General features: G+C 40.4%; 1 protein-coding gene across 1 annotated transcript in view; it reads left to right on the top strand.

Annotated features, from left to right (window-relative positions):
* The first annotated feature begins 2,654 nt into the window (after window positions 1–2,654).
* TMPRSS7 (transmembrane serine protease 7) overlaps window positions 2,655–10,934 on the top strand; it is a 45,887-nt gene continuing 37,607 nt past the window's right edge. The window contains exons 1-3 of the mRNA XM_019629707.1: window positions 2,655–4,380; window positions 6,528–6,780; window positions 9,967–10,097. Coding sequence (XP_019485252.1) covers window positions 4,333–4,380; window positions 6,528–6,780; window positions 9,967–10,097 — 432 coding nt within the window. The 5' untranslated portion in view covers window positions 2,655–4,332. The remainder of the gene's footprint in view (window positions 4,381–6,527; window positions 6,781–9,966; window positions 10,098–10,934) is intronic.

Below are 10,934 nucleotides of genomic sequence, written 5' to 3'. Positions count from 1 at the left end.
GGACCTTGGAGATAGGCTGTACATATGACAAAGCTAAATAACCAAGACAACGTGAGAGATTCCATAAGGTAGTATTAATTATTATAACATTATTAAATTCTCACATAGTGGTATGTACAATAAAGCTTTTGAGTTAGGGAAGAAAAGAGAATACTGCAGGCTGGAGTGGAAAAACTCACAGGAGAGCTACAAGTACCGTGTTGAAAGTGGCTAGGGTTTGAATAATGTAATGTGGACTGGGGGCTTAAGGTTCAGAGGAATGGGCTGTTAATATCAGCCTCCTCTATGATTCTATGGCATTTGTTGACACCTCTTTGATGGCATTTATTACATAATATTGCAATTGGTAGTTTGCATGTCTTCCCTCTCTATGGAGAGCTTTTTAAAAGCAATGATATATTTTGTTCATTTAAAAAATATTTGGCATCTGTCACATGATAGGCATACAATAAATGTTGAGAAAACAGATGGATGGGTGAGTACATGAATGAATAAAGATTGAAAATGCATAATTTGAAAAAGCAGATTTAGTAAATGTGACAGGAGGACACAGGAAGGTAGCTTGGTGTCACACTGAGGAAGACCTTGTCAGGCTAAGGAGGCTGAACAAAAGGAGACTGGGCTGCAATTGTCAATGATGAAGGTGACATTACAGTTATTTTAAGGTTTGGTTAGTAGTGATATGTACATGGAAGGATGAGCCTACAGGAGGAAAACCAGTGAGGGGGATATTAAAATAGAACTAGGGGTTCTCTAAGAAGCCTCCTATCATTTCATGCTGTAAAAAAGATCCATATGATGTGACACAAAGGATTAGGATCACGCTCCCTGTGAGTCAGCAGGGAAAGGGAAGCCAGGATCAGGGCCATGTCATTTTATTATAGGACACTGAGAGTGGTAGTGTTAAATGGTTGGCTGGCTTCCCAGGCTCTTGTGCAACCTTGTGATTCCTTAGGATTCACTTCCCCTCTTCAGAGGGCTCAATGATGAGTGGTGATCAGATGGCAACTTTGCACATGATCATTTATCATAATAGAGAGAAGTGGGTCTAAGTAGCAGAAATGAAGTTTATCAGTTATGGGAGAGCTGGCCTCTCCTCTGGTTAGACAAGGATGGAATTGTCACATCCTGCTAAGTATATTTCTGCCATGGGATCAGATTAGATGGGTGTCTTGGCCTTACTTCTAGGCCTTTAGATGCTCTGGGCTCACCTTTGAGTCAGAAGGTTAAAATATTTAGAAAGTTTTGTGTGTTGAATTGATTTATTGGGCAAGTTCTGTGCTCCTGATGATCACTGCTGAGTTCAATGGAAAGGTATTTCTCCTCTGATCCAGGTCACTGCATGCTATCTGCTTAGCTGGCAGGCAGGTAGACACCTGCCCCACTTCCCTCAGCACAGGGCCTTTGTTCCTGGAAAAGAAATAAAAAGCTCTCTACTATATTTCAAGCTGTTTATGATGGGAAGGACCAGCCTACATCTGGTCATTGTGATTGTCTTTGGTCATATGTTCTGGGGTTGAAGAGGTTCTGTACTAGAATTTTCATGTGAGTGAAAGCAACAAGGAGATGTATGCACGCTCATTCATCAAGACTTTATCCTATACCTTAGCTTTTTCTGTGATTGCCTCTCAAATCCGTGGCTTATCTAGAGTATTTGACTCCTGGAGATGATAATCACCCCCCCCCAACATTTTATCAAGAAAAGTTTAAAAACTATAGTTGAAAGGATTCTATAGTATAAACATATATCACACTAGATTCTACCATTAACATTTGTTATACTTTGTCATACATCTGTCCATCTAGACCAGCGGTTCTCAACCTGTGGGTCGCGACCCCTTTGGGGGTCGAATGACCCTTTCACAGGGGTCGCCGGGTACTCGTATGTGGGCGTATCTGCATGTGGGCCTGGAGATGGATAGAGGAGCGATATCTTGGTTCCTAAGACCACTGAAAATCTGTGTTTTCTGATGGTCTTAGGCGACCCCTGTGAAAGGTTGAGAACCGCTGAGCTAGACCAAGGGTCAGCAAACTTTTGAGATGGAAGAGCCAATCCTGTCTCTCACAACAATTTACAAATTATTCAAAAGCCATAAAACAAATGAAATCACCATTATGTGAATAATATCCTTTAAAAACTTTATAAATTAAACTATGATAGTTTTATTTTCATTTTCAGTTTGACTTCAGAGCCACATGTACATACCCAAAGAGCCGCATGTGGCTCGCGAGCTGCAGTTTGCCGACCCCTGATCTAGACAGTGTCATTTTTAACAACTGACATCTTTATACAATGAAAACATTTCCAGTAATAATCATGAAATAAAATAACTGATAATAATGGCTAGAAAAACACAGTGAAAAAACTTATTCAACTTTGTATGTATAATTATGTTAGTAAAAATAAAATTAACCAAGTAAATATGGCATACAAAATATTATACATAAAATATTACACCTTGCAGTTCCTGCTTTGTATACTTCTTAACTTCTACATAACATTCATTACTTATTAAAAGATGAGTAATAAAAATATGCTCCTTTGAAGTTTATATATATATATATATATATATATATATATATATATATAATTAAAACTCAGTTGTAATGGCAGCAATTGTTAAAACCTATACCAGTCAGAGTCTTTTTGGAGAGGAGTATTTTATCACTGACATTATTTAGAATTGCTGGTGAGTAGTGATAATAGAAAAGCAGCCTTTAGTTGGCTTTATAACTGTTTTTAAGTTCTTTACATATAGTGCAGCCTCCTATGATTTTCTGCGCCTTCCCATTCTTGATGATTTCAAAGAAAAACAAAGCTAGACAGTGTAAGGCTGTAAAGAGAGATTTTATTCACTACTATTGCAATAAGGTAGACACTTCATAATAGAACTTAGCACTTAGCTCAATTCCAAATATAATAAAGACAACTGTTGTTTTATGGCCAATGAGTAGAGTGAGGGGGCCAATTGGTGGACAATTACTAAGAGGAGACATCACTAGGAGGAGAGTTCTTGCTAAAGGCAGGCCAAAGATTTATACTTCAAGGGTAGGGTATGAGGAACTTGATCAGATATCCAGGTGGAGATTCTCACCAAACTGAGAGCAGGATTCTTGCTATAGCTGGGCTAGGCAGGTGGTGGAGGTCAGGGTCCAAGGATGAGGCCTAGTCAAGATGAGGGCTCAGAAGAGTCCTGAAAATTTGACTTTCAAGAAGAGAATCTCTGTCAGTGGTAACTGCCTAGGACATATATTCGTGAAATAGGTAGCTCTAGAAACAAGGGAAATAATACAGAAAAGATGGGCAATTAAAGAGGACTTCATTTTTAAACATCCCAATCTTATGATTATAAAGCCCAAATCATCATTAGTCATTTCGTCAGTGATATTAATAAAGAATAAAAGCCAGGAAGTAAATGTGCATAATATGACATAACTTGTTTGTCTTTCTGTCTTTACTCCCTAGTCTTTCACCACTTTCAGTGGCAGTTTCTCACTTTCTTTTTTATGACATGGCTTTGAATGACAAAGTTTGTGTCTAGATCAGCATAGCAATGTTTCCTCCTTTCAAAGGTGATTGATCAGCTTTCTATTGACACCCGGTGCCAACAAGGGAAAAAGGCCATGTCCCAAGGAAGAGACGTGTAGGACCAGTGTGGGACCAGTCCCAGCCTTTTTCTGTCTCATGTCTGACACTAACCCTCATGATTACCCTCCTGTTCCCAGCTTGTCTCTAACTCAGGTTGACATGGGGAAGAGTGGGAGAGACGGGAACAGGGGATTTTTATCCGAAAGGGCCTGGGTTTACTGAGGATTTCAAGAGGAGGGGGAGAAAAAAGGAAAAAAAAATACCCTCTTAGATGGGGTTTTCAGAGAGGGTAGCTGGAAAATGGAAAGTTACATTAGAGAGTGAAGTTTCTGGAGCTAGAAAAGTGAGGGTGTGGGGATTTATAGGAAGCAGAGCTGAGGGTTATAAATTAGATCTCTTATTATTCTTTAGCAGAGGCTGGCAAAAATTTTAAAGACTTGTGAATATTTTTGGGTGGTTGGACTGTGTCCATGTGAGGCTCAGCCCTGAGGGTCCTGACTGATCGAGTTACATTAAGAAACCTTTAGTTTGAGGGGCAAAGTTGACTGCTAGGTCCCTTTAACATTCCCTATATAGCAATGAGGCAGCTTCAGTTTCTGAACTGGACCCAGTGGAGGTAAATTGACTCCTTTCCTCTGAAAGCTAGCTTGAATGCGGCAACCAATTCTTCTCAAGCGAGAATGTGAGGGGGTGAAAACTGGCTTTGAGACACTTCTGGATGTTCACATGTGGAACACCTAAAAATGGACAAAGAAAACAGTGATGTTTCATCCAAACCTGCTGATGTGAATGTAAGTACAGTGCGGGAAGCTGTCTCCATTACTTGAATGCTACTTGTTGTTGAGCTTGCTAGTAAAATGAGCCCGTGTGACTTTATAAAAATAAGGACAATGATAATAGAAGACTGTATCTTCCTATAGTACTTAATGGATTTTACAAATGTGGGCTTGTTTTAAAGTGCTGCACTTGGCAATTGATTTGCAGCTGTTTTTCTAAAACTCCAGGGAAATTGTACTGATCTCTACACAAATTCCATTTTAAAATTTAATCAGTGCTAACTGAGACTGCCTATAATGTTTTCCTGCACTTAAAGACCAACCTTGGCCTTGTCAGTTCTACGTGTGCTAGCATTTCTGTGTGTTTTCCCGTTTTTATTTATTTGGGGGAAATATTTGAAAGTAGCTTGACACCATAGTCAACTCATCCTACAATGGAATGTTTTTCTCTTTAGAAACATCATCCTCACTCCTGCAGGACATCACATTAAATGAAGCTTGGTCTAGTTCAATTTCACCAGGAGAGATATAAGCTACATTTCACCCCAGGGGTTGACAAGGGTGTTTGGCAAAAAAGAATGAGGGAGCCATCAATAATTCAGAATGCACTTGGCCACATATTATTCCATTAATTGGTAGGATTAAAGACAGGAAGGCATGTACTATGAAGGGAAGAGTGAGAGAGAGCGAGAGAGAATGATAGAACTCTTAGTGGAGCTCAAAAGAGAGATTATTTCTTTGGAATTGGTGTTCTAGAGTGTTGCCTTTAAAAGAATGTGTGGTTAAAAGTCATTTCATCACTGGAGTTTAGTTACTCTGACATGTATAAATCTCTCCTTCAAAGAAGCTAAACTCTCGAATACATTATTAAAGAATTCACAGGATCAAATGGCAGAGGGTAGAGGAGGAAAAAAGAGAGAAGGGGAAACAGTTAAATAATGTATTTTTTTCCTCTTACGTATAACACTTAGCACATCCATATGCTAAAACCAATAATTTTCTAATGTAAGCCCTCTATTTCAGTCTTTTTTCTTAAATTATTCTTTCATTTGTGATTGAGAAACTCAGTCACTGATCACTTCAGTGGCTGGCTTAAAAGTGCACACACATAAGGCAATGGTGAAACAAACACTTTGACCCCTATCCTACAGCCCTACACAAACCACAAAATCACCCTTCACTCTTTTTTCCTACCACTTTATTATGAATCCATAATTAGGAAATCAACTAATTTCTCTGAGGAACTCACATATATTATTATTATTATTTTAAAAGATTTTATTGGGGAATTGGGGAAGGGAAGAGTGTTGGGGAATTGGGGAAGGGGAACAGTGTGTTTTTCCAGGACCCATCAGCTCCAAGTTAAGTTGTCCTTCAATCTTAGCTGTGGAGGGTTCCAGCTCAGCTCCAAGTCCAGTCGCCGCTTTCAATCTAGTTGCGGGGGTGCGCAGCCCACAATCTCATGTGGGAGTAGAACCGGCAACCTTCTTGTTAACAGCAGGTGTTCTCACCGGCTCAAGGTGCTGTGTTCAATCTTAGGTGTGGGGGAGGAGGGGGCGCAGCCCACCATTCCATGTGGCCATCCTTTGGCAGCTCAGCGGCAGCTCAGCGTGGGCGCGGCTCACTGGCCCATGTGGGAATCGAACCGGAGACCCTGTTGCTCAGAGCTCGCGCTCTTAACCAACTGAGCCACTCGGCCAGCCCCACATATATTATTATTTTCAATCCTTTTTCAGCCCAGAAAAAGTTGATTGCGGGAGAAAAAAATATATAATACAAACATTTTAAAAGCACACACATCTCCACAGCTGTGTACACGTGAATCGACCCACATGGAATCCTAACCTCCTAATCTCCAAGTCCTCTAGTCTACACTCCATGAAATTCAGGGCTATCTTCTACAGTATCTGTTTAGCAGAAGCAGGGAGTTGAGGAGAGGACCTGGGAACCATTTCACTAGAGTTCTTGTAATGTTTGTTTTTTCTGATCTTAATTGTGTGATTCAATGCAAGTCAATTTGGTACACTTATATAAATAATTTATTTGTCCAACATATTTAGGGTTTTTACCACCAAGATTCTCTTTACTAAGTGGTTCCAGTTAAGCTTTAGACTACTTCTAATCGATAATATATCTTTCGTTCTTTCCTTTTTTTTTTGAAGATATCCAATATCTCAGTTCAGGTGGTCAGTGCCCCGGCGAAGTTTCCAGTACGACCAGTGAGACCAGTGAGACCAGTGAGACCAGTGAGACCAGGGAGACGGCCACTTCGAAAACCCATCAGCAAAGCCAAACCCAAGAAGCAACTCAAGAAGAAAGCTCCCTTTTGGAATGTCCAAAATAAAATCATTCTCTTCACAGTATTTTTGTTCATCCTAGCGGTCACAGCCTGGACACTTCTGTGGCTCTACATCCGTGAGTTAAAATCTGTATTCTTTTGGGGTTAGGGCTTGTCCTGTGAATTCAGCAGAAGAAATGCAGGCCCAATCTGCCCCTGGGTATTTCTGAGAGAATTTTCCTATTTCCCAGACTAATAGCCATTTCCAAAACTGTTGAGGTTTTAAGGAGAAAGAAACGAGAATTGTCTTTCCCATTTCTTTTTTCCCACCACTGCTTTGTTCCCTTAGGAAAGCAAGAGGAGCAAAGATGGGGAATGGGATGAGAAAAGCTGAGGACAATGCTCAGGAGCACATTTTGGCTAGTTCTGAAATGTAATCCATTTTTAGCTTTAAAAAATAGAATAGAATGCTAAGCTGTTTCACTTCCTCATTCCACCCACTGCTCGTTTCTAGGCAACCTTATATTCTAACTCCTTGGGCTTCATTTTACTCATGTGCCTTTCTCTCTTCTGTTTTTATGTATTTGTCAATCTGATTGATCCTTTTGGACTGGAGTCAACTAAATTCTTCCTTAGAGAATATGAACCCACGCAGCTCAGCAACTATAGCACTTGTTGACTTAGGCTAGACTTCCCACAGTATACACCTTAATACATTTGATACAAGATATGTGTTCTCTCAAAGATATTAAAATTTGGTTGGAATGCAAGATTTATAGGCAAAGAATTAATGTATATTGTCTTGAACAGTTCGGGTCATATATACAAATCCATCACCTATAATTTGTGTGGCACAATGTAAGACATCAGGCATACCAAAATGCCTCTCCTATCTTCAAAAAGCTCAGAGATGCATTTTTTACTTTCAACAACCTCACAGTTCAGTGCTGGAGAGAGAGAGGAAGGTGATTTTTGTTTGGTTGTTTGTTTAAGTAATTACTTGGCAATCAAAGAAGGGAGTCATCCAACCTGCCCACAAATGGAGTCCAGAGTAAGGCTTCATCAACTGGTTCCTGAAAATTCATTTGACACTTGGAATGCCAGCTGGGCCTGTGATAGCCCTGAGGACAGAGTGGTAGACAAGGAAGAATCTCTGTCCTTATAGACTAATGAGGGAAGTCAAGTCAATGGGCAATTAAGACAACACACAAAAGACACACAACTGCAACTCAACAAAACAATTTAATTCCCATTAGTTCTCTGCCAGCCCTTAACTGATACCTTTGCATTGCCCTAGCATTTTTGTATAAAGTTTTGGAACATTGTGTAGAAGTCATTTTTTGGCTGTGTAAAAATCAGAGAAGAGCATTGCAGGAAGACGGACCAGTATAAGCAAATGGAAACTGGTATGGACAAGCAAGAATTGTTCAATAAACAACACAGGTTAGTTTTGATACATGAAATTTGGGTGTGGAGGGTGACCTTGAGAAATAAGGTGAACAGATCATCAGGGAGATCATGCAGGGTCTTGTATACTGGGATGAGCTACAGGTAAATGTAATCTGGGTCAAGGCCAAATTGATCTCTGTTGCATTGTTGTGATCTTGACTCATAAGTACTTACTGATACCAGAAGGAGGTATGAGCTTCTAGATAGAAGTCATAGCTCTATTCAAATTTGTAAGAGTCTAAAAGGGGAAGAAGAAAAAAGTCCAAGAAATGCTTCTTTGGTAAATCAGAAACAAAAACAACCTTTGTCTAGTGGTCTAGTGAGGCAGGGTGATCTGTCCAAAGTCACATAACTTGAAAGGACAAATCTAGGACAGAAGCTCAGGTCTTCTGACCCTTCCTTGATTCCCCTCCCCAACTCCCGCCTGGCTACCCTGCTTGCAGCTGATGTGACCCTGGATGAGTCATATAAGGGAGGCTGCTTCTTATCACCCACACAGCTTTCACCTTCCTTTTTTAAAAATTAGATTTATTGGGGTAATATTGGTTACTAACATTATATAAGTTTCAGGCATACAATTTTAAAATACATCATCTATATATTTCATTATGTGTTCACCACCCAAAGTCTAGTAGTCTAGTCTCCTCCTGTCACCATATATTTGACCCCCTTTACCTTCTTCATCCTTCCCTCACCCAAATTCCCATCTAGTAACCACCATACTGTTATCTATGTCTATGAGTTTGTTTATTTTGTTTGTTCGTTTGTTGCTTTTTGTTTTATAGCCCACATATGAGTGAAATCATTTGGTTCTTGTCCTTTTCCACCTGACTTATTTCACTTAGCATGATACCCATGCACCATCTTTTTAATTCAGTCATCATTTATTTAGCATTTCCATGTACTGGGTATTGTGCTAAGAGAGAATATTATCTCCCTGTCTTCCTCTACCCCCCTTCTTCTCTCCCTTCCTTCCCACAAACATTTACTGAACTTCAAAATGAAGCCAGGCACTCGCTACACTATATTAGGGGCTGAGAAGTTACTGCTCTTCTAGAAGGACAGACATGCAGACAGAACTTATGATGCAGCAAGACAGGTGCAATAGGAAAAAAATGTACCACAGCCATGACAGCCTGGGGGATTGTGCTGCATAGCAATAAGATGTTGGTAACCAAAAGAGAAGGCAGACAGGAGAGCCCTCATTTCCACAAGCTATTCTCAGGTGCCTAAAGACAACTCAGACATAGCGCTGTCTTTGCTCGTCTTGTTAGAAGTTTCTGGGCAGCCATGACACCCCATCCCATGGTCCTGACTGGGCAGAGTATTTGAGCAGGAGTAACCTGACACTAGGCTGAGGACCACAGTTTGTGGCTCATCAGAAGGATGCATTCTCCCTGCACAGCACACAGAGCTCAGGACTGGACCAGGATCCTGGGCATTAGCCACACAAGTCAGAGAGAGGACAAGCTCAGTGAAGGCCTGCTGAGGGGAGCTTTCCTCTTCTTCCAATAAGCTCATTTCACCACAGAGCCTGACGGTATACATTTTTTATCTCCTTATCTTCCATAGACTCAGAATCCATAAAAACTGTATTTGCTTTTTTTGGCCCCCTAGGACAGGTATAAACCTTTTAATATTGTTCTTAAGTACTTGTCAGAAGCTGATAGAATATTTTAAGGGATATGGTGTTTACTACTGATAGAAGAAATGTTATTAACTACATTGAGGGCTTTACAAGTTGTGAACCAGTAAAATACATAGTTGCCTAGAATAAAATCATTTTTAGGAGACTGATACTGACATAGATCAGACAATGCTTCATTCCCACACAGGTGGGAAAGCCTCTTACCTGCCTTTTCTCTGTCTTACAGGTAAGACAGAGAGCAAAGATGCCTTTTACTTTGTTGGGATGTTTCGCATCACCAACATTGAGTTTCTTCCGGAACACCGACAAAAGGATTCCAGGGAATTTCTGTCAGTGGCACGGACTGTGCAGCAAGTGGTGAGACAATGGGGAGAGGGTGAGGGGCCAGGCAGGGTGGGGTCAGAGGGTAAGGGGGTGGTGCTTAACAGTCACAAGTGTCTTACTGTGCAATATACATCAGTTATTCCTCAAATTATCCCAGAGGTAGGCATTTTGATTACCTCTTTACACATTTTTAAAAAAAGAAAGATGTAGAGGGGAAAAAAACCATAATGGAGGCCCAGCAAGTGTAGGTAAAATGTCCTGTATTGCATAGTGAATTTAAACTCCACAGCTCATAATTTTTTCTACTAGGCTTTAGTACGCTATATATGACATATTATTTCTAAGTTTGTTTGTTTTCCTCTTAGGCAATTAGGTGGGTGATTTTGCTATTGTGTAGGAAGAAGGGACATACAGGAAGAGAAAAAGATTTGACAGATGAGCCAGTTTGATTTAGAAATGCTAAGTAGGAGTGAAGAAGGTAAATTGATGGAAATAGCTTGGCAATAGCTCTCTTCTGAGAGCCAATAATGGTGTTTTAAAAGGGTTGGTTATCTCCCTCAAGACTGGAGTTCAGAAGGGGGATGGTAGACCTGGCTGTGGACACTACCTGCCCCCTAGTGGCTCATACAGGAATGTATACTTAAGAGTATTGATTTTCAATGTTACTTATTTTATTTATTTATTTATTTATTTTTTAAGATTTTATTGGGGAATCGGGGGAAGGGGAACAGACAAGTTGCTGTTGTTTTGTTCTTCAGTCTAGTTGTGGAGGATGTCGCTTCACTGGCCCAAGCTGGCACCATCATTGCACTCTTCCGGGGCAAGGCAGATCAGTCGCCGGCTGGACAGCCGCTCACAGTGGCTGCTGGC

This window comes from Hipposideros armiger, unplaced genomic scaffold (assembly GCF_001890085.2).
Source record: "Hipposideros armiger isolate ML-2016 unplaced genomic scaffold, ASM189008v1 scaffold_866, whole genome shotgun sequence".
Classification (NCBI taxonomy): Eukaryota; Metazoa; Chordata; class Mammalia; order Chiroptera; family Hipposideridae; genus Hipposideros; species Hipposideros armiger.
This window is presented reverse-complemented; position numbering and strand designations above follow the sequence as displayed.